Genomic DNA, 24,887 nt, shown 5'->3' on the forward strand with positions numbered 1-24,887 from the left:
TGAAGGCCATGCAGTCGGGTAAAGCCCCGGGGCCGGACAGGTACCCAGTGGAGTTTTATAAAACGTTCTCTGGGATATTGGGGTCACTGTTGATGAGGACATTCAATGAGGCAAGGGAGAGAGGGGGGCTTCCCCCGATGATGTCACAGGCCACTCTCTCATTGATCCTGAAGTGGGACAAGGACCCGGAGCCAATGGGTCCAACAGGCCGATCTCCCTACTAAATGTAGACGCCAAATTGTTGGCCAAAATCTTGTCCTCTCGGATTGAAAAACACAGAGTCTCGCTATATGCAGACGACCTGCTCCTATACGTTTTTGTCCCACTAGAGGGGATGGAAGAAATTATGAGGATTCTGGGTGAATTTGGCTGGTTTTCGGGTTATAAATTGAACATGGAGAATAGGTGAGATGTTCACGATCCAGGCAAGGGGGCAGGAGAAGCGATTGGGAGAGCTGCCATTTAGAGTGGTAGGGAGAAGCTTTCAGTACCTGGGCATCCAGGTGGCGTGGGAATGGGAACAGTTACAGGGAAATTATAGGCCAGTGAGCTTAACTTCGGTAATAGGGAAGATGCTGGAATCTATCATCAAGGAAGAAATAGCGAGGCATCTGGATAGAAATTGTCCCATTGGGCAGACGCAGCATGGGTTCGTAAAAGGCAGGTCATGCCTAACTAATTTAGTCGAATTTTTTGAGGACATTACCAGTGCAGTAGATAACAGGGAGCCGATGGATGTGGTATATCTGGATTTCCAGAAAGCCTTTGACAAGGTGCCACACAAAAGGTTGCTGCATAAGATAAAGATGCATGGCATTAAGGGTAAAGTAGTAGCATGGATAGAGGATTGGTTAATTAATAGAAAGCAAAGAGTTGGGATAAATGGGTGTTTCTCTGGTTGGCAATCAGTAGCTAGTGGTGTCCCTCAGGGATCCGTGTTGGGCCCACAATTGTTCACAATTTACATAGATGATTTGGAGTTGGGGACCAAGGGCAATGTGTCCAAGTTTGCAGATGACACTAAGATGAGTGGTAAAGCGAAAAGTGCAGAGGATACTGGAAGTCTGCAGAGGGATTTGGATAGGTTAAGTGAATGGGCTCGGGTCTGGCAGATGGAATACAATGTTGACAAATGTGAGGTTATCCATTTTGGTAGGAATAACAACAAACGGGATTATTATTTAAACAGTAAAATATTAAAGCATGCCGCTGTTCAGAGAGACTTGGGTGTGCTAGTGCATGAGTCACAGAAGGTTGGTTTACAAGTGCAACAGGTGATTAAGAAGGCAAATGGAATTTTGTCCTTCATTGCTAGAGAGATGGAGTTTAAGACTAGGGAGGTTATGTTGCAATTGTATAAGGTGTTAGTGCAGCCACACCTTGAGTATTGTGTTCAGTTTTGGTCTCCTTACTTGAGAAAGGACGTACTGGCGCTGGAGGGTGTGCAGAGGAGATTCACTAGGTTAATCCCAGAGCTGAAGGGATTGGATTATGAGGAGAGGTTGAGTAGACTGGGACTGTACTCGTTGGAATTTAGAAGGATGAGGGGGGATCTTATAGAAACATTTAAAATTATGAAGGGAATAGATAGGATAGATGCGGGCAGGTTGTTTCCACTGGCGGGTGACAGCAGAACTAGGGGACATAGGCTCAAAATAAGGGGAAGTAGATTTAGGACTGAGTTTAGGAGGAACTTCTTCACCCAAAGGGTTGTGAATCTATGGAATTCCTTGCCCAGTGAAGCAGTTGAGGCTCCTTCATTACATGTTTTTAAGGTAAAGATAGATAGTTTTTTGAAGAATAAAGGGATTAAGGGTTATGGTGTTCGGGCCGGAAAGTGGAGCTGAGTCCACAAAAGATCAGCCATGATCTAATTGAATGGCGGAGCAGGCTCAAGGGGCCAGATGGCCTACTCCTGCTCCTAGTTCTTATGTTCTTATATGTTACACAAGTTAAATCTGACCCGACTGGTAGACCAAATGAAGGACGATTTCTGAACGTGGGACGTGCTCCCGCTACCAGTGGCTGGGAGGGTACAGACAGTGAAAATGACAGAGCAGAGGGAGCATCGGTCTGGTCTCCAATCTGCAATAATCACCTGTTGGCCCCGGGAAGGTTGGATTGAGGGTTCCAGAGATGGCAAAGAGCAGGGATCGAGAGGATGGGAGATCTGTTCATAGAGGGAGCTTTCCCAGCCTGAGGGGGTTGGACGAGAAATTTGAATTGACGGGAGGGAATGAGTTTAGGTACCTGCAGGCGCGGGAATTCTTACACAGGCAGGTCTCAACCTTCCCGCTCCTACCACTAAGGGGGATACAGGACAGGGTAGTTTCCAGAATGTGGGTGGGAGAAGGAAGGGTTTCTGACATTTACAAGGAACTCATGGAGGTCAGAGGAAACGCAGACCGAGGAGCAAACGGGAAGAGGGGTTAGGAGGGCGGATGCGTTGAGTAGAGTCAACGCATCCACATCATGTGCCAGGCTCAGCCTGATACAATTTAAGGTCGTCCACCGGGCTCACATGACAGTGGCCCGGATGAGCAGGTTCTTTGGGATAGCAAGGTGTGCGGGAGGGCCAGAGAACCATGTTCATATGTTCTGGGCATGCCCAAAGTTTCGGGGATTCTGGCAGGGGTTTGCGGATCTCATAGGGGCTGGTTTAGCACACTGGGCTAAATCGCTGGCTTTGAAAGCAGACCAAGGCAGGCCAGCAGCACGGTTCAATTCCTGTACCAGCCTCCCCGAACAGGTGCCGGAATGTGGCGACTAGGGGCTATTCACAGTAACTTCATTGAAGCCTACTCATGACAATAAGTGATTTTAATTTAATTTAATTAATGTCCAAGGTGTTAAAAACAAGGGTGGCGATTTTCGGAGTGTCGGAAGACCCGGGAATCCAGGAGGATAAAGAGGCAGACGTTCTGGCCTTTGCTAAGCCCCCGAAGTCGGAGACCTGGCTAACTTTCTGTGTCTGGGGAAAATGAAGTTCGTCTTGAGGGTTAATGTCAGGGTTCGTCTGGAGGTGGCAACCGTTCATCGACTTCTTTGGGGAAAATTAACCGTCAGCAGAAGGGGGGGGGGGGGGGGTTGGGGTTTAATTTAGTTTAGAGTAGGGGGTTAGTAAAGATGGGACCTGTGAGGGACAAAGATATCTTTTGCACTATGTTTATATTTGTACGTTCACTGTTTCTTCTGTTGTTGTTATAACCTCAATAAATATGTTCAAATAAAAAAAAGAAATGGAGATTTAGTTTTCCTGAACAAATCCTCTTATGTCCAGCTACATCTGAGCTTTTTTGATCAAAGATCTGCTTAACAATATACTGCATAGTAATATACAGTAGAATGAAACAGCCATCAAAATACTCATCAATACCTTCAAACTCCCAATGACCAACACAATTCCTTCACAGCAGTCACCATCATCATTGTTCAGCCTACCAAGCATCTGTTTCATGCGTTATTTCAAAAACATGATTCTTTCATTGCAGGCAATTCATTTGCGTAAAGATTGTTGGCATCACTCTGATAACACCGCCTATGGTCGCCATCCCAGACCCACTTCTTGTCCCAATTCTCAAATTGGGTAAAAGTACAACCACCTTCAGGCCACCTATCAGCAACTATGTCTTTGAACTGGAACCTGCATTGTTATATTTTGTCGACCATGGTGGCCTCCATCCCTTGCTTTCTCGCTGTCTGTATCTGTTAGGGAAGTAGCTGGAAATGACAGTCCCACCAAAAATTTTTTTTTTTAGGGCAGCAGCCAACTGGTCGAGCAGTGAGTCTTTGCCATGGAATTGAACCCCTGTCAATACCAAAAGTCTATCAATGGGAGAAATCCAGCAACAATCAGTAACTTAAAAACTAATACAGACTCAGGGATTTTTTTTTTTTTTTTAATTTAGAGAGCCAGAGTCTTTTTTTCCCAATTAAGGAGCAATTTAGCATGGCCAATCTACTGACCCTGCACATCTTTTCAGTTGTGGGGGCGAGATCCGTGCAGACACGAAGAATGTGCAAACTTCACAATGACTGACCCTGGGCTGGGATCGAACCCAGGTCCTCGGCACCGTGAGGTAGCAAGGCTCAGGGATTTTCAAGGTTAAACTTTTTGAGTCTCTTATACCACTCAAAGTTCTCCTCCATGGACTGATCATCCATTTTCTTAAATCTTATCAAAGATTGACCACGCTTCATGTGCTTCCAACCAATGATCCTTTTTGTAAATCTAATCCATAAACTGTAATCCTACTCCCTCTTCAGTATCCGGGTCATCCACACCCACTTCTGAAAAAAAAAACATACTGCAAATTTAACGCCAACGGCATAACTTACTTCCTTCGGTGTGGAGATGCCGGCGTTGGACTGGGGTGAGCACAGTAAGAAGTCTTACAACACCAGTTTAAAGTCCAACAGGTTTGTTTCAAACACTAGCTTTCGGAGTACTGCTCCTTCCTCAGGTGAATTTACCGAAAGCTAGTGTTTGAAACAAACCTGTTGGACTTTAAACTGGTGTTGTAAGACTTCTTACTGTTACTTCCTTCGGGGCAACAAATTAATCTCTGTCCACATCTCAACTTAATCTTTTCATTGTTGGCATAGTACCGCTCCCAGAAAAAAAGAAATTGGTGGATTGTCGAAACTTGACATTTTGCAACATCCTTCTGCCAGTCTGAAACTGAAATGGTGTGGCCATCTAAAATGGCCACCGGCAAAGAATGCTGGGAATTGTGGTCAGATTTGGGACACAGACAAGCTGCAACTTGTATCTTTGCAAATGGCAGCACAGAAGTATGCAGGAATTCACACCTGAAAATGGGCCTTTCAAAGTGATTAAAGTAACAATGAGACCATCAGGTCCATCCCATCATCTTCCAGACTAGGCGGCACCGAGCTCCTACTCGGAGCCCTCCCAGAATTGGCCACCGAGTGCCCACCCCAAAAGTGATGTGGCAGCCCCTGATTGGATGTAACCAGAGTGGAGCCCTGAGGAATTGATTGACAGTGACCCAGAAACTGCCCACAAAAGGGGCGGGGAAAACTCAACCCAGTTAAAAGACAATGCAGCCATGATTTCTGTCTCTTTTGGACCGGCCTCTGTGCGATCAATTGCAGCATATCAACCAGTCAAGTTCAAGGACCCGCGATCACTACCTGAAGGACGAGCCCAGCCGAGACAAACCTGACAACTTCCAACCACCCATGTGGACACAGAAAAAGGCCTCATCGCCTGCACAGAGCGGTCACCCCCAAAGTTAAGCAAAGGCCATCTTAGTTAAGGGCAGCACGGTGGTGCCGTGGTAGCACTGCAGTATCATGGCGCTGAGGTCCCAGGTTCGATCCCGGCTCTGGGTCACTGTCCGTGTGGAGTTTGCACATTCTCCCAGTGTTTGCGTGGGTTTCACCCCCACAACCCAAAGATATGCAGGGTAGGTGGATTGAACACGCTGCATTGCCCCTTAATTGGAAAAAATGAATTGGGTACTCTAAATTTATATATTTTTTAAACTGTTAAAAAATATTATTTATTTTTTTTATAAAAGGTCACCTTAGTTATTAGGTCTAATTTAGCACGTAGCCGTGTGTATCACTGCACATAGAAATAAGTCTGGTGTTTGTTAATAAATTGTCTTTGAACTAATATACTGGTTGTGTGGTCATTTGGTCAATACAAGAAACGTACTCTCTGCTTGTGGTTTGATAATAAAGTGGCAAAAATGGTCAGCAGCCGTATACTTCTTTTTTTCTGAGGATTGAGACAAAAAAAAAAAACTTATTCTGCAACCAAAGCTTAATATTCATCCTCTGGTACCATGTTAGTTCCAATATTTGTACTTTGAGGAATAATGAATCTGAAGTGAATTTGTACCTTAAACCAGGTTTATTTCCAAGTCAGCAAAGTCACAGTTCTCCCAGTTCCTCCTCACCTCAGGTGAGGATTTATAGTCTTTTGAGTTAAACTAATTCCATCCCTATTTATAGGTGGACATGTGATTAGGAGTATACCACACGGCCCCTTGAGTCTTTTCTGCCATTTAATAAGATCATGGCTTCAACTTCACATTCCTGCCTACCCCGATAACCCTTTACCCCCTTGTTAACCAAGAATCTATCAAGCTCTGTTGTAAAAATATTCAAAGACTCTGCTTCCCCTGCCTTTTGATGAAGAGAGTTCCAGAGATTTGCAACCCTTAGAGCAGTGTTCTTCAAATTCGGGGGCGCGACCCGCGGATGGGTCGCGGAGCGGTCCTCCACGGCGCTCCCATTCGCGCAAATCCCCGTGCAGCAGCTGGCTTTTAATAACGCCGGCTGCAAGCGGCCTTCAAAATGGCAGCGAACATGTAAAAAAAAATTTGGCTTCATTGCGCATGCACGCACGATCATCAGCACGTATGCACAAAACTATGTGCATGCGGGGAGCGAAAGCGGAAAACGCCCGGAGTCCACCTGAGAGAGAGCACCACTCCCGAACCCCCAGCCCCATCCCGCCCAGACCCCCAGCTCCGCCCTGCCCCACCTAGACCCCCAGCCCCGCTCTGGGCTGTGATGTCAGTCGCTGCCAATCTGAGCGCCTCCAGGAAGATGGTGCAGCAACTGCGCTGTGAGTTAGACATCAAGAGGCTGAAGGTGTCTCAGGCTGCAACGGATTTGCAGCAGTTTTGCCTGCAGAACGCTCAACATGATCCTTTGCTGACGGGAATATATCCGAATACTAACCCTTTCAGGCCAGGTAAACCCTGTTTGCTATTGTAGCTGAAATGTGATTCTGTTTCCTTTTGGTTTCTGGGTCTTAAGTGGGAAATTCAACCGAGTGCATGTTCTGAAAACAATGAAGAGGTTTACACTAATCCTGATTCTCGATGGCCTTCGGACCAATGGACAAGCCATGTCGGATCGGTTTTTAAAAGCCTTTTAAAATCTGTGCCAACTTTCCTTACTCTCACTTTGTAAATTGCCTGTTCTTTGATACTGATGTACACCTACCTCATTGAAGCAATGAGGTGCTGTATGTACAACTTTAGAACACAGAACATAGAAAAATGCAGCGCAGAACAGGCCCTTCGGCCCACGATGTTGTGCCGAACTTTTGTCCTAGATTAAGAACAAATTAATCTACACCCAATCATTCTACCGTAATCCATGTACCTATCCAATAGCCACTTGAAGGTCCCTGATGTTTCCGACTCAACTACTTCCACATGCAGTGCATTCCATGCCCTCACTACTCTCTGGGTAAAGAACCTACCTCTGACATCCCCCTATATCTTCCACCATTCAACTTAAATTTATGTCCCCTTGTAATGGTTTGTTCCACCCGGGGAAAAAGTCTCACTGTCTACTCTTATCTATTCCCCTGATCATCTTATAAACCTCTATCAAGTCGCCCCTCATCCTTCTCCGTTCTAATGAGAAAAGGCCGAGCACCCTCAACCTTTCCTCGTAGACCTACTCTCCATTCCAGGCCACATCCTGGGAAATCTCCTTTGCACCTTTTCCAAAGGTTCCACATCCTTCCTAAAATGAGCTGACCAGAACTGCACACAGCTTCAGTTGCAGCTTGTGCACAACCCTGTTTCTAGAAAGATTTGTACACTGGTAGAGAAAATTTTCAATAAAGATCTGAAGTAAAAAAAAACTATGCGCGTCGATGATCAGGCACGCATGTGCAGTGCAGCCGCTATATTTTTTAAACTGTCGCAGCTTTTTGTTTTATAAGTTCGGGGGGGGGGGGGGGTTATTCATTTTATTATTTATTTCATTCAATTTTAAAAACCTTTTTATAAGTTCAGGGGGGGGGGTTTATTTGATAAAATGTTACAGGAAAAAAATGCAGAACTTTGGACAGATGGAGACCATACTTTCCGACACCGGAAGGCTTCACCTTCATCCAACAGGTTCCATTGGAGGAGCGTGTACGAGGGCCAAAGGGACCCAAGACCATTTTGTCCATTTTTGTCAGCAGCAAATAAGGTAAGAGAAAATGGTGGGTCTTCACCCATGTCACTTCTATAAATTGTAAAAAGTGAGGATCCAGCACAGATCTCTGTGGCACACCACTCATCACATCTTGCCAACCAGAAAAAGACCCATTCATGCCAAGTGATTCCTATTAGCTAGTCAATCTTCTATCCATACCAAAATGTTACACCCACACCATGAGCTTTTAATTTACACAATAACCTTTGATATGGCACCTTATCAAATGCCTTCTGGAAATCCAAGAACAGTACATCCACTAGTTCCCCTTTATCCACAGCACAAGGCCAATACCCATCACCTGTTTAACAATGCAACTGCCTGCAAACCTTTCAGATTCAATTGTTATTCACAAGTGATTGTCTTTGGACCACAACAATGTGATTAATAAGACAGACACATTCTTCCTCTTCAGATAACAATCCAATTTCCTCGTGGAAGCCACAATTGAATCTGCCTCCACTACTGAGGCAGTGCATTCCAGATCCTAACCATTCACTGCGTAGAAAAGTTTTCCCTCATGTTGCCATTGCTTCTTTACCTGAAATCTGTGCTCCAAGTGCTATATTTTTCCACCAGAGGGAACGTCTACACATTAAGGGTACCCTCTATCATGTTGTGTGGCACTACCATTGTTCTAAATGGGATAGATTCAGAACAGATCTAGCAACTCAAGACTAGGCATCCACGATGCGCTGTGGGCCATCAGCAGCAGCAGAATTGTACTCAGCCACAATCTGTACCCTCATGGCCTGGCATATCATCCACTCTAGCATTACCACCAAACCAGGAGAACAACCCAGGTTCAATGAAGAGTGCAGGAGGACATGCCAGGAGCAGCACCAGACATACTGAAAAAAAGGTGTCAATCTGGTGAAGCTACAACACAGGACTACTTGCTTGCCAAACAACATGAGCAGCAAGTGATAGACAGAGCCAAGTGATCCCACAACCAGATCTAAGCTCTGCAATCCTGCCACATCCAGTCATGAATGGTGGTGGACAATTAAACAACCCAATGGAGAAGGAGGCTCCACAACTATCTCCATCCTCAAATGATGGAGGAGCCCAGCACATAACTGTAAAAGACACGGCTGAAGCATTCACAATAATCTTTCACCAGAAGTACCGAGTGGATGATCTGTGTGGGTCTCTTCCAGAAGTCCCAAGCTTCACAGATTCCAGTCTTCAACCAATTAAATTCACACCACATGATACACTGAAGGAACTGGATACTGAAAAGGCTATGGGCCCTGACAATACTTCCACATACTTACTGAAGACTTGTGCTTCAGAACTTGCCGCGCCCTTAGCCAAGCTATTCCAGTACAGCTACAGCACTGGTATCTACCCGGCAATGTGGAAATTTACCCAGGTATGTCTTGTACACAAAAAACAGGATATACCCAACCCGGCCAATTACCCCATCAGTCTACTCTCAATCATCAGTAAAGTGATGAAAGGGTCAGCAACAATGTTATCACGCAGCAATTACTCAGCAATAGTCTACTCACTGACACTCATTTGGGTTCCACCAGAGTCACTCAGCTCCCGACTTCATTACAACCTTGATTCAAACATGGACAAAAAAGCTGAACTCCAGAGCGGAGACGAGAGAGACTGCCTTTGACAACAAGGCAGCATTTGACGAGTATGGCACCTCCCCCACCCCTGTTTCCTGTCTACTCCCTGTGGTCCCGTTGGCTCGCATGCATCGACACCCCTTCCCCCATTCTATTGGCTGTTGGCTTCAAACAGATTCTGGAGCAAGTTGGCGAATGGCCTCCACGCTTTGTGGAAGCTATCCTTTGACCCTCGGATGGTAAACATGATCTTCTCCGGGTGGAGAAGTTGCGATAGGCCTGTCAGCCAGTCTGCAGGTGTGGGTGGTGCTGCTGATCGCCAGCCGAGCAGGATTCTCCAGCGATTAGAGGGCGTCGGCCCTCTTTAAAATCTGCATATTACAGCGAGACAGCTAGTCTCATCAATATGCACTAATCACGATCTAGCCAAGGAATAGGGATCTAGTCCCTGTACCTTGGAGTCCCTGTGCCTTAGAGATCTTGGCCGAGCGTTGTTCAGTGCTGGTCTCCACAAATGGGGACCAGATGGAACAGCACTCGAGGCAGTTGCCCTGGGGATTGGAGGCCACCAGGTGCTTGCTCCTTGTGTAGGGTGGCACCCCGGTACTGCTGGTACCACCCAAGGTACCTTGGCACTTCCAGCCTGGCACCACCACTCGGGACCCATCATCCCTTATCGGTGAGTTGGGATATTGGGCACATTTGGGGGTCGAGAGATCAGGATGCTATTTAAAAATGGCGTCCCGATCGCCTTCCGCACTCAGGAGTTCCGGTATGTGGAGCTCCTCACTGCAGAAAACGTGACTGAGTGCGGCCTCGTTGGGATGTTCCCCGCTGAGGCCCTGAATCTATCCTAATGGGAACAGAGTCCCGCTTGATAGTGTGGGGGTTCTCCGTGCCCAGAGTGCTGGGAAATACCCAGCTAAACAAAGTTATGGGACTCGATTCCCATTCGGGTAGATCTCGCTCCAAATCTCAGTGTTATCTCTTCTTTGCCACAATGCACTGGATTGGGCAGCACAGTAGCACAGTGGTTACCACTATGGCCTCACAGCTCCAGGGTCCCAGGTTCGATTCCCGCTTGAGTCACTGTCTGTGTGCAGAGTCTGCACGTTCTCCTAACGTCTACGTTGGTTTCACAGTAACTTCTTTGCAGTGTTAATGTAAGCCTACTTGTGACAATAAAGATTATTATTATTCAGGCACTTCCTCCGCAAGGAGACAGCAACATTCCCCCAACAGCCAGGACACTCCCTATTGGGCAGACTTCTAACCGCAAGCAAACTAGGGGACGGTAACTGCACCAATATGTACGAACGACTACTGGAGGAGATACGGTCAACACTGGACAAGATGAGGGAAAAATGGGAGAGAAAAACTCGGCATGGCAATAGGGGGAGGATTCTGGATGGAGGCACTGCACAGGACAGATTTCACCTCCTCATGTGCAGGGCTGAGCCTAATGCACATGGCACAGTTGACCAGAGCACGCAGGAGCAAGTTCCTCCCGGAGGTTCAGGATGAATGCAAACGGTGCCAGTGAGGGCTGGCCAGCCACTCCCACATGTTCTGGTCCTGTCCCAAACTTGTCGTGTACTAGACAGCCTTTCTCAAGACCATGTTCAAGGTTGTGGGGTGATGTTGGAGCCGTACCCAGAAGTGGCGATCTTCAGGGTATCAGCACAGGCAGAGCTCTTTAGAGAGGGGCAGATGCTCTAACCTTTGCCTCAATAATCAGCCAGCGGAGACTCCTGCTCAGCAGGAAATCAGCAGTGCCAACCAATTTGAATTCCTCAAATTGGAAAAAATAGAATTCACCAGAGGATCAGAAAAGGGTTTCCACAACACATGGAAGCAATTCACCAACTTATTTGAGAACCCTGTTCATAACCAGTAACCAATAAAGGAAGGGGGTGGGAACTGAAAACAGACAAAGAAGGAAATGATGGAGGGTGGGGGAAAAGAGAGAAGGGATCAAAGAAGAAAATGGGGAGACACAGGGAAAACAGGGTAGAGGGGCCAAAAGGGCACCGAAGAGGGGAGGAAAGCCCAGGATATCCATAACAACAAGGGTGTCCACAGGCAAGCCAGTAAGTTTGTTTTAAAATATGTTTTAATACTAGGGAGCCACACAAACAGTGGAACAGGGCAGTCAGGCACCCGATTACCGGGGGCCTAAAGCAAATAGGCCCCAAACCTGCACATACATTCTCCAGCTATTTACAACAAAAGTACATTAACTCCCAGTTTGTGTTATATTTTAATCCCAGTTTGTTATTTTTGTACTGTACATTTTCAATGGATCCCTCGTTCTTGCTTCTTGTATGTTTAAACACTGATGTAAGAACATTGCTACAAGTCAAATGTAAATAACCAATAAAAACTTTTTAAAATATATATTTTCCAAACAAGATTTGTCACAACATTGAATTTACATTCTACTTGTACCAGCTGTGTGATACTTTGCTTCCACAGGAATCAGGCTAGACTCTTGACCTACAGTCAGTTTAAACATCAATACAAAATTATTTCATACCAATGCTAAACTGGTAGTGAAAGAGCCTCCTAAAAGATTTAAAACAGATGTTAAATGAGTAATTAAAATTCAACAATTTTAAATTAGCCTTGATTTTTTTTTTCAACAATAAAGGTTACATCTTAAAGGAAAGTAATGGGATTAATATTCTGTTACCATCATTGCTATTCGGCACTGGAAGGAAATCACTTTAGGAAATAATACAGTTTGATGGAATTTGAGAAACATGGATGAATTTGAAGCAAGTTGTTCAACTCAGACTGTTGAGTACAAAGGGGAGGGGGTATACAGTGAAAGGAACTAATTTTATGCTAATCGACTATTTAAAAGATACTTCTGTTTCAGAGCAGAGTTGAAAACTTTACAGATTAGGTCACAGAGAGACATTCAAATAATCTATAGAAAGTAAAAACTCTGACCTGCTGACGTAGGTGGGAAGAGTCATCTCTGCAATGCAGCTATTTTTTAATCCTTTCATAAGAGGTGAGCATTGCGGGCAAGGCCAGCATTTGTTGCCCATCCCTAATTGCCCTCAAGATGTACCGCTGGAGTCCACCTGCTGTAGGTCTACCCACAGTGCTGGCATGGCTTTACCAGCAATACCCACATTCTATGAAAGATTTTTAAAAAGACTACTGGCAACATAAAGGGAACTGAAAGTGTTTTTAAACCTTATATTAGTGAATTCTGTATTTGCTCTTTATCCTGTTTTTAAACCTCCTCTGTACTTACATATTAAGCATGCTTCTCAAATTATTATGAACCTTACATGTGTCATAAGTGGTTCTTTATCCTGACATTTTAATTTCTATACCTTTAATCATCTTGGAAGCTTTAGCCCTCCCTGGAGTGTTTTTCTTAACTTCACTTTAACTCAGGGTAACCCATCCTTGAGACGTAAATGTACTGAGCAGATCTTTGATAAGACAATTACATTTCCTCTGTGAAGGTAATGGGTCTGTTGAGCCAGGTGGCCTTTGCATGCATCATGCAAATTGCAAATGCTCTCACCATGCAGGCCTCCAGAGTTCAGAGTTTCAGACAACACTATAAAGCAACACAAGAAAAGTTACAACACTCCCACAGGCTACAAATTCCCCCAAACTAGCAACAACAAAATAAGACACACAAAATAGAAATCACCTTTTTAAAAAAATGAATGTTTAGAATCAAAGACATCAGAAAGTAGGTAGCTGACAAAACAAAATTACTCATGTCAAGCCATCACATGTCTGAACATGCATTTTGTATACAAACACTACACATCAAAATCGCATGGAATTAGTTTTGTTAATTGACCAGTCTTCAAATGAAGAGCACACCGTAACCCAGCAATAACTCACCTGCTGCCCTGATCTCTCTGAGGTGAGGGAGCTTGTTGTTGCATTGTTGTCTTGCCTCTGAGCATTGCTGACTACAGGGCAGAAGAACTTGCTAATCACAGCCTGCTTCCCAACATTCTTCATCCCGCGGCCTTTCGTCTTGGACATTGCAAATATCCACCAGGCCCCCTTCCACCACTTCACAGGCGAGTAAAGCCCCTTACTAAACGTGCAATTCAGCACCGAGATCCAATCAATCCCCGAGCTGCTGCAGCGGCGCACGGGAACGCGCGAAAACACGTCAGAGGCAGAGTTAGAACTGCCGGAGCCGGGACCCACGTGCTGCTGTGTCCTCCCCTTAAAGCTGCACCCTCTCCACTGTAACAGTGTAACATCGCAACAATGAATACCTCTACTTCACAACAATGTATCAAAGGGAGCATGCTGACTGTAAAGCGTGCCATTTCCACTTCCCTGTAAAATACCATCAGTAGCAAAATGTATTCTTTAAAGGGTGCATCTTGTTCATTGTGACGAATGTTATCAGTAGCTGATATAATGGTACCTTACCTTTAAGGCATTGGCCCTTTAAGACGATTAAAGCCCTTGAATCATCTATCTTCTCTCCTGTGTCGTGATTGAGGGTATCTGATTCATAAAAATAGAACGGGTGCGATTCTCCCCCCAAAGATTCTAAATTCATTTGTGGTGGTTTTTTCAGGGAGTTTCCCTGCCAGCGAGTTCCCCACCGCTGTTCACTGAAACCTGTTGGATTCTTTCTACCCGCCCGCCGCAAGATCGCCACCAGCAAGATGTGAGCAATGGAAAAGTCCATTGGCTTCGGGCGGGATTCTCCAGTCACTGGCCGGGCGTGGCTGGAGAACCCACCCTTAGTCACTTTTTTGGGCCCTGGGGAGTTTCTCACCGGTTTAGGCCACACTGTTTTTTTGCACTGGGGAGCTGAACTCCAAGATTGGGCCACCAATTTGAAAGTGCCTGGATCTCTAAGTGAGCTTAATAATCCCCCACACCCCCACCCATAGGTAGTGTCACCCCCATACACATGGGCACTACCTCACAACCCCCCCCCCCCCCCAACAAGTGAGGACAGCCTGCTATGGGGTCCCCCCTCTTCAGGCCCCCTATGCCCACTTACAGGCCCCTCCCTTTCCAAGACCCCCACCCATCACCCCTCCCACCTCCCCTTCTTACCTGCCCTGCACACCACCACCACCCTTCAAATCCCTCCTCCACCCTCCTTTCATGGGCATGGCCCCTGGCCTTTGGCAGTGCCATCCTGGTACATGGGCACCCTTGCATTGGCACCCAGAGAGCGCTCCAGTCAACTTGGCACTGCCATCTGCGTAACTTGGCAGTTCCAGGGTGGCCATGTTCCAGGAGAAGGCCAGGGAGTCACCGTCACCACTGAGGGGCCTCCAATAGCCCGGGAGACCAGTGCTGAACGGTGCACGGCTATGGTCTCGCTGGAGAGGCCGGTGGATCCCGGGTAGGTTCGCCAAAGTCCATTTTAAACTGGCTTCGGCGAGGCCGTTTGGTCACGCCACTGATGGCCATGTTTCTGACTCGAACGGCCCGTGGGACTTAGGTGGATCCCGTGAGGCATTAAGACATTCTGGAATCCTGTGAGACGCCTCTCCCAGCATTCACCAGCCATACTGTGCTTGGGCCAGAGTGCAATGCGGCCGTTGGTTAGCGCCCAACATTTTTCTTTGTTTCTTCGCAAAGATACAGCAGGATCAAAATTAAGCACTATTGTGCAGGACCCAGCGCTGCGGGAAGACTCCAAACAGATTGAAGAGCTGACATGACCATGTGTAGCCTAACGGGAACAAACGCAAAGAGATTAAGAAAGGATAATAAGCAGTGGCAACATAATCAAAATTGTATTATTCTAGAGAAAGGGATTCGAAAGAGAAAATGCTGGAAAATCTCAGCAGGTCTGGCAGCATCGGTAGGGAGCGAAAAGAGCTAACGTTTTGAGTCCAATGACTCTTTGTCAAAGATAACATTCAGAGAAAGTGGGAAATATTTATACTGTGGAGTGAGAACTTTATATTCTGTCAGGATGGCAGAATTCTACCTATGGATTCTACATAAAAGAAAAGCAGGTGCTTTATACCTGGCGTCCTGGTGAATAATATATCCCTCTTATCAACATCATAAAAAATGAATTCCTTACATTGCTGCTTGTCAGAGATGACTGTGCAAATTGGCTGCTGGTGTTTACAACAATGGCTACTCTTCAAAAGTACTTCATTGGTGCAAGGTGCTTTGGGGTGACCTGAGGTTGCCCAGGCTGCTAAATAAATGCAAGCCTTTCTTTTCTCCCAAAAAGTTGAAATTAATGTTGCTGATTTCTCTGCAAATTGTTTCTGCAAAAGCTACAGCCGGGCACCCTGTGGAGGAGCTGCGTATCCTTGACAGGACACGGACAGCAGTATCAAATATTGGTCTGAAGCTGAAAGTGCGTTCGGTTATTCTTCCAAGTTGCTCAGTTCTCTCTAGGGATGTTAATGTTCCTGTGGGGAAAATATTATTTAAAAATCCAGAATGTCAGAAAATCTTCTTTATTGAATGACAAAAGGCTGTACGTTCAAGCCCCAGTCCATAGGCCAGAACACATTGCCTAAGCTCAAAATTCAGTGCAGTACTGAAAATGTGCCGCATGGTAAGTAAGGGGTGCTATCTTTAAGATGTAAGATTTCAACTAAGGCTCTGTCTTCTTTTTCAAGTGGGTGGAAAAGATCCCATGGCACTATTCAAAAACAGCTGGGGAGTTCTCCTCAGTATCCCGAACAAAATGTATACCTAAACCAGCATCGCAAAAACAGATTAGCCGATAAGAATAACACTTAAAATTATGAACATCCCTTAACATGTCACCACTTTTCAAAGATTTGCAAGTTCTGTCTCAAGACTCTGTGCCTTTGTTTAGTTTGCTTTTTAAATTTTTTTCACAGCATACAGGCATCACTGGCTAGTCCTGCATTTGAGCCCTTCTCTAATTGTCCTTGAGAAGCTCCCTTCTTGAATTACTGTAGTCATATGATATAGGGAAACCCATAGTGCTGTTAGGGAGGAAATTCCAGGATTTTGACCTGTAACTGTAAAGGAATGATGATAAAACTCCAAGTCAGAATGGTGCGTGACTTGGAGGGGAACTTGGGTGTTCCCATGCGTCCGCTGCTCTTGTCCTTCTAGGTGATAGAGATTGGGGTTTTGAAACATGCTACTGAAAACATGGTGAGTTGCCGCAGTATATCTTGTAGGTGTTACAAAATATGTTCATGGTGGAGGAAGTGAATGTTTATGATGGTGAATGGGATACCAATCAAGTGGGCTGCTTGGTCCTGGATGGAGGCAAGCTTCTGAATGTATTTGGAGCTGCATTCATCCAGGCAAGTGGAAAGTATCCCATCAAGCTCCTGACTTATGCCTTGTAGATGGTGGACAGATGGTGGACAGGCTTTGGGGAGTCAGGGGTGAGTTATTCAGCACATGATTTCTAGCCTGTGAGCTGCTCTTTTAGCCACAGTATTTATATGGCTAGTCCAATTAAGTTTCTGGTCAATGATTACCCTCAGGATGTTGCTGGTAGGACATTCAGTGATGGTAATGCCATTGAATGTCAAGGGTGATGGTTGGGTACTCTCTTGTTGGAGATGGTCATTGTCTGGTACTTGTGTAGCATGAGTGTCACTTACCACTTATCAACCCAAGCCTAAATGTTGCCTTGGTCTTGCTGCATATGGACATGGAGTGCTTCAGTACCTTAGGAATTTCGGATGGTATAGAACATTGCAATATCATCAGCAAACATCCCCACTTCTCACCTTATGATGGATGGAAGATCGGGCAGCACGGTGGCGCAGTGGTCCCAGGTTCGATCTCGGCTCTGGGTCACTGTCCGTGTAGAGTTTGCACATTCTCCTCGTGTTTGCGTGGGTTTCGCCCCCACAACCCAAAGATGTGTAGGGTAGGTGGATTGGTCACGCTAAATTGCCCCTTAATTGGAAAAATTGAATTGGGTACTCTAAATTTTTTTTTTAAATGATGGATGGAAGATTGTTGATGAAATAGCTGAAGATGGTTGGGCCTAGGACACTACCTTGAGGAACTCCTGCAGTGATGTCCTGGGACAAAGATGATTCACCTCTCACAACCAATCTTTGTGATAGGTATGACTACAACTAGTGGAGAGTTTTCCCCAGATTCCCATTGACTTCAGTTTTGTGAGGCTGCTTTATGCCACAGTTGGTCAGATAGCACCTTGATGTGAAGGCCAGTCACTCTCACCTCACATCTGGAATTCAGCTCTTTTATCCATGTTTGGATCCTGTAATGAAGTCAGAAGCTGAGTGACCCTGGCTGAACACAAACTGAGTGTCAGTGAACAGGTTATTGCTGTGTAAGTTCTGCTTGGTAGCACTGGTAATGACACCTTCCATCACTTAGAATAATAATAATATTTACTATTGTCACAAGTAGGCTTACATTAATACTGCAATTAAGTCACCGTGAAAATCCTTTACTCGACACACTCCGGTACCTGTTTGGGTACACTGAGGGTGAATTCAGAATGTCCAATTCACCTAAGAAGCACGTCTTTCGGGACTTGTGGGAGGAAACCGGAGTACCCAGAGGAACCCACGCAGACACAGGGAGAATGTGCAGACTCTGCACAGACAGTGAACCAAGGTGGGAATTGAACCCGGGTCGCTGGTGCTGTGAAGCAACAGAGCTAACCACTGTGATGATCAAGAGTAGACTGATGGGGCAGAAATTGGGGCAGGATTTGTTCTGCTTTTTGTTAGCTTGACCCACCTGGGCAATTTTCCACATTGTCGGATAGATGCCAGTGAGGTAGCTGTATTGGAACTGCTTGGCTAGTTTCGGACCACATGTCTTCAGTATTACTGCTGGCAGGATGATCAACTCTTGCGGAGAAAATAAAGGGGCAGCCTGCCGTGGAGGTTCGTACAAAACAGGGGAGTGGCTTCTGCCAGAGCAGGGTCAGAATAGGGTTTTTTTTAAGAGCTGTATGAGTATGGAGACAGGAAGAGAGCAGGCACTACATGTGCACAAGATTAAAAGGGTCAACTTGCAGGACAAACAGTATCCCACCACCATACAGCCCGGGAAACAGGACAATGAACTCAGGCTCATGTAAAATTAGGTATGGTTGGTCTTCTGCAATGTTGTCACAGCCATCGCCGTTGCAATATTCTGTGTCTTCAGCCATTTTTTGATGTGTAGGGGACCTCAGGAGGAGGCGAGATGAATCATCTCACAATAATGCCACAGTATTAATAAAGCTGCTTGATCCAGACCCAAAGAACATTTTGCATTTAACAAACTGAGACGAGATATAGCAAAATATTTCAGCGTGCAGGTGAAACACAACAGATTTGGTTTAAAAGGATGCTAATGCCTTTAATTTCCTAAAATTACTTCTTCACCTGCCATATAAATGGAGGAAAGAGATGGAGAAACCAATGAAATCTCAGTTATTCTGTTAAGCTTCCCAATCGCAATGTAGATGGAGACAGATTTGGCCTGTTATAGTGTGGAGACATGTTTTGTACCTTTGGACCCAGTGATGACTGTAACAGTTCAGAGCAACAGGGTTCTCATTGGGCGCTCGCGATTGACGTAATTTGGGCGCGCTGTTTTTGCCGCGCTCCAGGGAAGTTAATTTATGTTTGTGGTTGTGTTTGCCTCTTGGTCTCAAAGCAGAAAGATGCCCCGCTTGATGAACTGTATCGTAGCTGTCTGCCCGAACATGGGGATCGGCAAAGACGGAAACTTCCCCTGGTATCCGATTAGATTGAAGTAAGTAATCCAGCAGTGACAGACAGAGGAGTGCTGAACCTTCCTCACCTGACCATTGCCGGTAGAGTTTCTAACTGCAGCTTTCTGTATTTTACCCGACCATCGCCCCAAATGAGATTCTCGCGTTCCGAGAGGGATTTCCGCCTTGTGGTGCAAAAAGAGTCCTCTGGACCTAACCCATTTCTGTACATAGGGAATCTGCACGTTAGAGTGCAGAACAGGAGAGCGCGTCGCCTTCCCTTGTCCCAACTGGCATCAGGTGCTAAAAGGGGATGCCCTGCAACTACTTGCCTTTCCTACTGTTTAAATACCCGTCTGCCTGCTTTAATAATATTGGGCACAAAGAACCGACTGCATTCCATGTGGCTGTGGTATTAATTGATGTTTTCCTTTCATTAGTGTGTTTGAATATACCCGCCCATATTTTGGTGGAGACTTTCAACGTGCACTGCCAGTTCTTGTGGCACCTACATGTAGTGGCCACAGGGAGGCTCGCTTTCCAGGCACTTTCTGTGTACCTGGTAATTCATATTTCTGATCTATGAGAGGAGGAGGTTGTCAGTGGCAGGTAGAAAGGTGGAGTTATGAGCACAATCGCATCAGCCATAATTGTATTGTAGAGCAAGCTTGAGGGGCCAAATCGCCAACTTCTTATGATTAACCCCTGTTGGCGCCATGTTGAGTTATTCTACACTAGCTTCACTTGGGAGTTTTGAGAAGCTCTTCCAGGATCGCTGTGGTATAACGCCTATTTTCAGTGGAACCTTCCAGCTGCAAATCAGCCTTAGTGTTCACCTAAGTACCCACCGAATACCCCAGATGATGAACATGGTCATCTTTGTCACGAAAGACCAACCAGATTCTGACCACCTCGCTATATCATATGAGACCGAGAATAGACCTCATCTAGACTGTCAGTTTCTGATATAGTCCCTCACATGTACCTTCAGAAAAATTCAGATGAGAGTGTTCTGATGATAGGTCGTTGCGCCAAAACTTTAACTCTGCTTCTCTCTCTCCACAGATGCTGCCAGACCTGCTGAGTATTTTCAGAATGTTTTATTTTTATTACAGATGAGAGTCACTTGGCTAATAACCAAGTGTCACGGTAACCTAGTGGGCGACACGGTAGAACAGTGGTTAGAACTGCTGCTTCACAGTGCCAGGGACCTGGGTTTGTTTCCTGGCCTGGATCACTGTCTGTGCAGTGTCTCCAGGTCTGCGTGGGTTTCCTCTGGATGCTCCGGTTTCCTCCCACAAGTCCCAAAAGTCGTGCTTGTTAGGTGAATTGGATATTCTGAATTCTCCCTTTGTTCTGTACCTGAACAGGCACCATAGTGTGGCGACTCAGGGATTTTCACAGTAACTTCATTGCAGTGTTAATGTAAGCCTACTTGTGACACTAATAAAGATTATTATTACGATTGCAACAGTCCTTGAGTACTACAATAGGCTTGGAAATATTTATTTTTTTAAATTTAGAGTATCCAATTCATTTTTGTTTTCCAATTAAGGGGCAATTTAGCGTGGCCAATCCATCTACTCTGCACATCTTTAGGTTATGGGGCGAAACCCACGCAAACACGGGGAGAATATGCAAACGCCACACGGACAGTGACCCAGATTCGTGATCGAACCTGGAACCTCAGCGCCGTGAGACAGCAATGCTAAGCACTGCGCAACTGTGCTGGCTAGGCTTGGAAATATTGACCACCAGAAGTTTTATTGAGGTCCTTGAAATAAACTTTTCTTTTTCTTTGCGGCTAGACCACTTGGATAGGTTAGAGTGAACCAGGATTATGTGTGCAAACTAACAGTATAGTTAGGTTCTCTATGCATAGAAATAGGCTGGGTACAAAAGGTCATTGACATTGCAAATTATTTGCTCTTGTGCAATGGATATGGATTCACTGCAAGTGCTCAAAAACATAGCTGTTAAAAAGTAGCTGGGAGATTGAACAATGAGTCTGTTATTTGATCTCCTGGAACTTGCTTTGATTGTCTCAGGGACGGAATTGGAGTTTCTCCTTTTTTGCTTTGTGCTTTCTGTCGGTGGATTCAAAGATTTAGCGATTGTATTCTAAGAAGATTATGGGGAGTTATTTGATCGCTATAGAGGTATACGTTCATTGCAAAAATAAATTAGTAATCAATAGTTTAATTGCAAATATTCAAAAGAAGTGGTGCATAAATGGCTCAAAGTAAATGTTACTTAAGTCAATTAAAGCGACTGTTTCAAATTGTGCTTTTTCAACTTTTAGCAAAGAACTCAAGTATTTCCAGAAGATGACCACCACACCAACAGTAGAAGGTATTACCGACACTTTAAAAATATTACTGAATGTAGCTGAACCAGGTTTACAAATAGTCATTAGTAGTATAGAACTTAGTACTGGTGTAAAAATATGTTTATGTCAAAGTTTTTCCTCTTGCACTCATTAGGACATTTGCAAGAATGTATTAATTGTAAGGGAAGTCAACAAATTTATACTGTATGAGAAGAGAGTGCTGATTGGTTGGCAAGTAGACATTGGTAGAAGTGTTGCCATGGAGAATGCACTAGTTGATGGTGACTGACAGTTAACTGTCAATTATGAAATTTAAATCCGACTGCTCGACTCTAATTGATCACAGCATTGTCCTGAGGAACGAGCTAGTAAATGGCTGTTTTTTTGTTTCGCTGAAGCAGGTGCAATATGTGTACATTATTTCTGTCTGCAAAGTACAGAGCTCTGTATTAATATATTAATCATATCAAACAGCATATCCCTTCTGCTATTTGTCGTGGGCACAGTTGCAAAACTCAAAACCGTATCCAACATTAGATATAATTTCACAATTGGACAACATTTGCTAATCCTCAATAAGCTAAGCATTACGCTGACAATCAATTTAAGATTGTCAGTCGAGCTTGCGGTGGGGCATATTTGTGTGTACCAGAAGCTACATATATTAAATAAACAGGGCGCTGTTCTTTGCAGACAGAAAGAACATGTACACACATTGTTTCAGCTAAACAAAATAAGTGACAACCATTTGCTGGTTCATTTCTTAGATCAATGCCTTGACCAATCGAGTCAAGCCAGCTGACTTAAATTTAAAACCATGCTTGGCAATTAATTGTTAGTCGCCATCAACTGGTGCATTCTCCATGGCAACACTTCTACCAAACAAAGTCCACTTCTCAACCAATCAACACTCTCTTATATAGTATAAAGTTGTTGATTTCCCTTGCATTGTATTCTTCTATATGTCCCGTTCCGAGACAAAAAGCTTCAACAAGAACTGTCTCTGTAATACTCAAGATCCAGGTTATGACTGCTGTCCCAACTAAATGTTACAGCTCATTCATTATTTCAGCCATAAATAGTTGAATTTGTCAGTTGCAGCCAGTGGAGTTACTAATTCTTCATTCTGTTGCAACAACTGCTTGACAATGGATAGTTAATCCTGAAACTATCTCCCTGATCTCCTGCATTTGTTTATTATTAACTAATGAGAATTATCAGGTTATGTCGTGCTCTTATGTCACCACAATGATACTAGGACATAAAAGAGTTACATTCTGAGAACATATTGCATGAACTTGGCTTGTATTCCCTTGAGTTCAGAAAATTCCGGAGTGATTTAATAGAAATGTTTAAGTGTTCAATAGAGTAGATTAAGGGAGGCACAATCTTAAAATTAGAACCCAACACATTCAGGAATGAAATCGTGAAGCACTTGTTTATGTGAGGGCCGTAGAGATTGTGAATACTAGGACAATTAAAATTTTCGAGACTGAGATCGGAGATCTTTTGTAATTGGTCTCGAGATATGGAGTTATGGCAGATGAATGGGGTGGAGGCAAGGACCAGCTACAGTGGGCAGCACAGCAGCACAAGTGGATAGCACTGTGGCTTCACAGCGCCAGGGTCCCAGGTTCAATTCCCCACTGGGTCACTGTCTGTGTGGAGTCTGCACACTCTCCCTGTGTCTGCCTGGGTTTCCTCCGGGTGCTCTGGTTTCCTCCCACCGTCCAAAGACCTGTAGATTAGGTGGATTGGCCATGATAAATTGCCCTTAGTGACCAAAAAGGTTAGGAGTTATTGTGTTACGGGGATAGGGTGGAAGGGAGGGCTTAAGTAGGTTGGTGCAGACTCGGTGGGCCGAATGGCCTCCTTCTGCACTGTATGTTCTATGCTCAATGGTCTAACTGAATGGCAACAGGTATAAGAGGTTGAATAGCCAGCAGCCTGATTAGCTGCCCTTGTTTAAGAATATTAAATACAACAGCCTTCTGCCATATTCATTTTTCTGCCACTATGTGTCACTGTTGCACTACTTCTGGTTTAGAATCTTTTAAAACATTGAATGCTGTTTCATACCCATTTTTGCTGGTGTGAAATGTCTGTCGGGTTATTGCCAAGCCGATCATGGCCCTGGCACTCCATGTTAAGGCAAGTGTTTTTGGTCTTTTGGGGAGGGGAGGGGGGGGGGGGGGAAAGAGAAGAGAGACTTTAAAGTCAGGGCATTCTTGAGCTGGGCAGTGGTGGTGGGACAGAGGGAAGGGCTAGCCGAGTCTGACTGGGATCAGCTGCAATTAGTTTTTGTAATATGCTCACACTCGTTCTGTGAAAGTGACACATGTTACGTTTGAACTTCGGGCAGGGAAATGCAATGCTGTCGTCATGGGGAGGAAAACGTGGTTCTCTATTCCGGAGAAGTTCAGGCCCCTTAAAGACCGAATAAATATTGTACTAAGCAGAGAACTTAAGTAAGTATCTGAGAGGTGATATTTGTTCCTGGTAAAGAGAAATAACAATATTATCCATCATATTTGATTTACACTAGTAAATGAAACCTGCACCCGAGTAGAAAATGCATGATAACATTTGCTTTTGAACCTTTTATATAATCATTTGGAATATATACTGCATTAACGTGATTAAACTGACACCTGCTAGACGCTGTTTTAGACTTTAGCATATCATCTTGTCTCAATCTAATTTTTTTACTTTTAATCACCCAATTATTTTAGGTAAGGAAAATACAGTTTCTACTTTCCTTGCTTTAGAGAGCAACACCGTTGTATTATTTGCATAAAATAAATCAAAATAATGGCTCTATTACAGTATTATGTGATATAATTTCCTCTTCTGTTCTCCTTATCATTTGTTTGCCTAACTTTTTCTTCCCCCCCCCCCAATATCATGCTCCATTTCCTTGAACGTGTTGACCCCATATTGGGTACCTCCATGGGTACTGCCCAAGTAGTATTTATTGAAGTTTAAGCCTTTCAGTCATGAAGGAGAAATAGAAAATGCAACACGCCCAAGCCTGATCTTGCCCTTTCCCAACACTCAGTGCAGATGGCCATAACCGTTCTGTGGTGCAAGATGAGGAGGAATTGACCCTGCCCACGGCGTCAGCCCAGAGGCCCTCATCCAGCTCCTCACCCAGCTCCTCCTCCCACTTGCCCTTCAGTTCCTCCACCGAGACCTCCTCCGCCTCCTGCAGCTCCTGATGTATTTCCGATATCTTGCCATCCCCTACCCACACGCCCTAGCCCACCCTGTCCTGTATCCTCCGGGCAGGCAGCAGCGGGAATTCCCCCACCTGCTTTTTCACGAA

The 24,887-nt window shown here is 44.9% G+C and overlaps 2 protein-coding genes across 5 annotated transcripts in view; one reads left to right on the top strand and one right to left on the bottom strand.

Annotated features, from left to right (window-relative positions):
* Positions 1–13,730, bottom strand: part of msh3 (mutS homolog 3 (E. coli)) — a 378,564-nt gene extending 364,834 nt beyond the window's left edge. For 2 of the 3 annotated variants that reach the window (XM_038805384.1, XM_038805385.1), the window contains exon 1: positions 13,443–13,730. In XM_038805384.1, the coding sequence (XP_038661312.1) occupies positions 13,443–13,589 (147 nt within the window). In that variant the 5' untranslated portion in view covers positions 13,590–13,730. The remainder of the gene's footprint in view (positions 1–13,442) is intronic. The other variant, XM_038805383.1, reaches the window with a different exon arrangement.
* Positions 13,731–19,082: 5,352 nt separating this feature from the next.
* The window catches only part of dhfr (dihydrofolate reductase), a 58,134-nt gene continuing 52,329 nt past the window's right edge, over positions 19,083–24,887 (top strand). For both annotated transcript variants that reach the window (XM_038805386.1, XM_038805388.1), the window contains exons 1-3: positions 19,083–19,274; positions 21,536–21,585; positions 23,925–24,030. In XM_038805386.1, coding sequence (XP_038661314.1) covers positions 19,141–19,274; positions 21,536–21,585; positions 23,925–24,030 — 290 coding nt within the window. In that variant the 5' untranslated portion in view covers positions 19,083–19,140. The remainder of the gene's footprint in view (positions 19,275–21,535; positions 21,586–23,924; positions 24,031–24,887) is intronic.

Source organism: Scyliorhinus canicula, chromosome 8 (assembly GCF_902713615.1).
Source record: "Scyliorhinus canicula chromosome 8, sScyCan1.1, whole genome shotgun sequence".
In the NCBI taxonomy this organism is placed as follows: domain Eukaryota; kingdom Metazoa; phylum Chordata; class Chondrichthyes; order Carcharhiniformes; family Scyliorhinidae; genus Scyliorhinus; species Scyliorhinus canicula.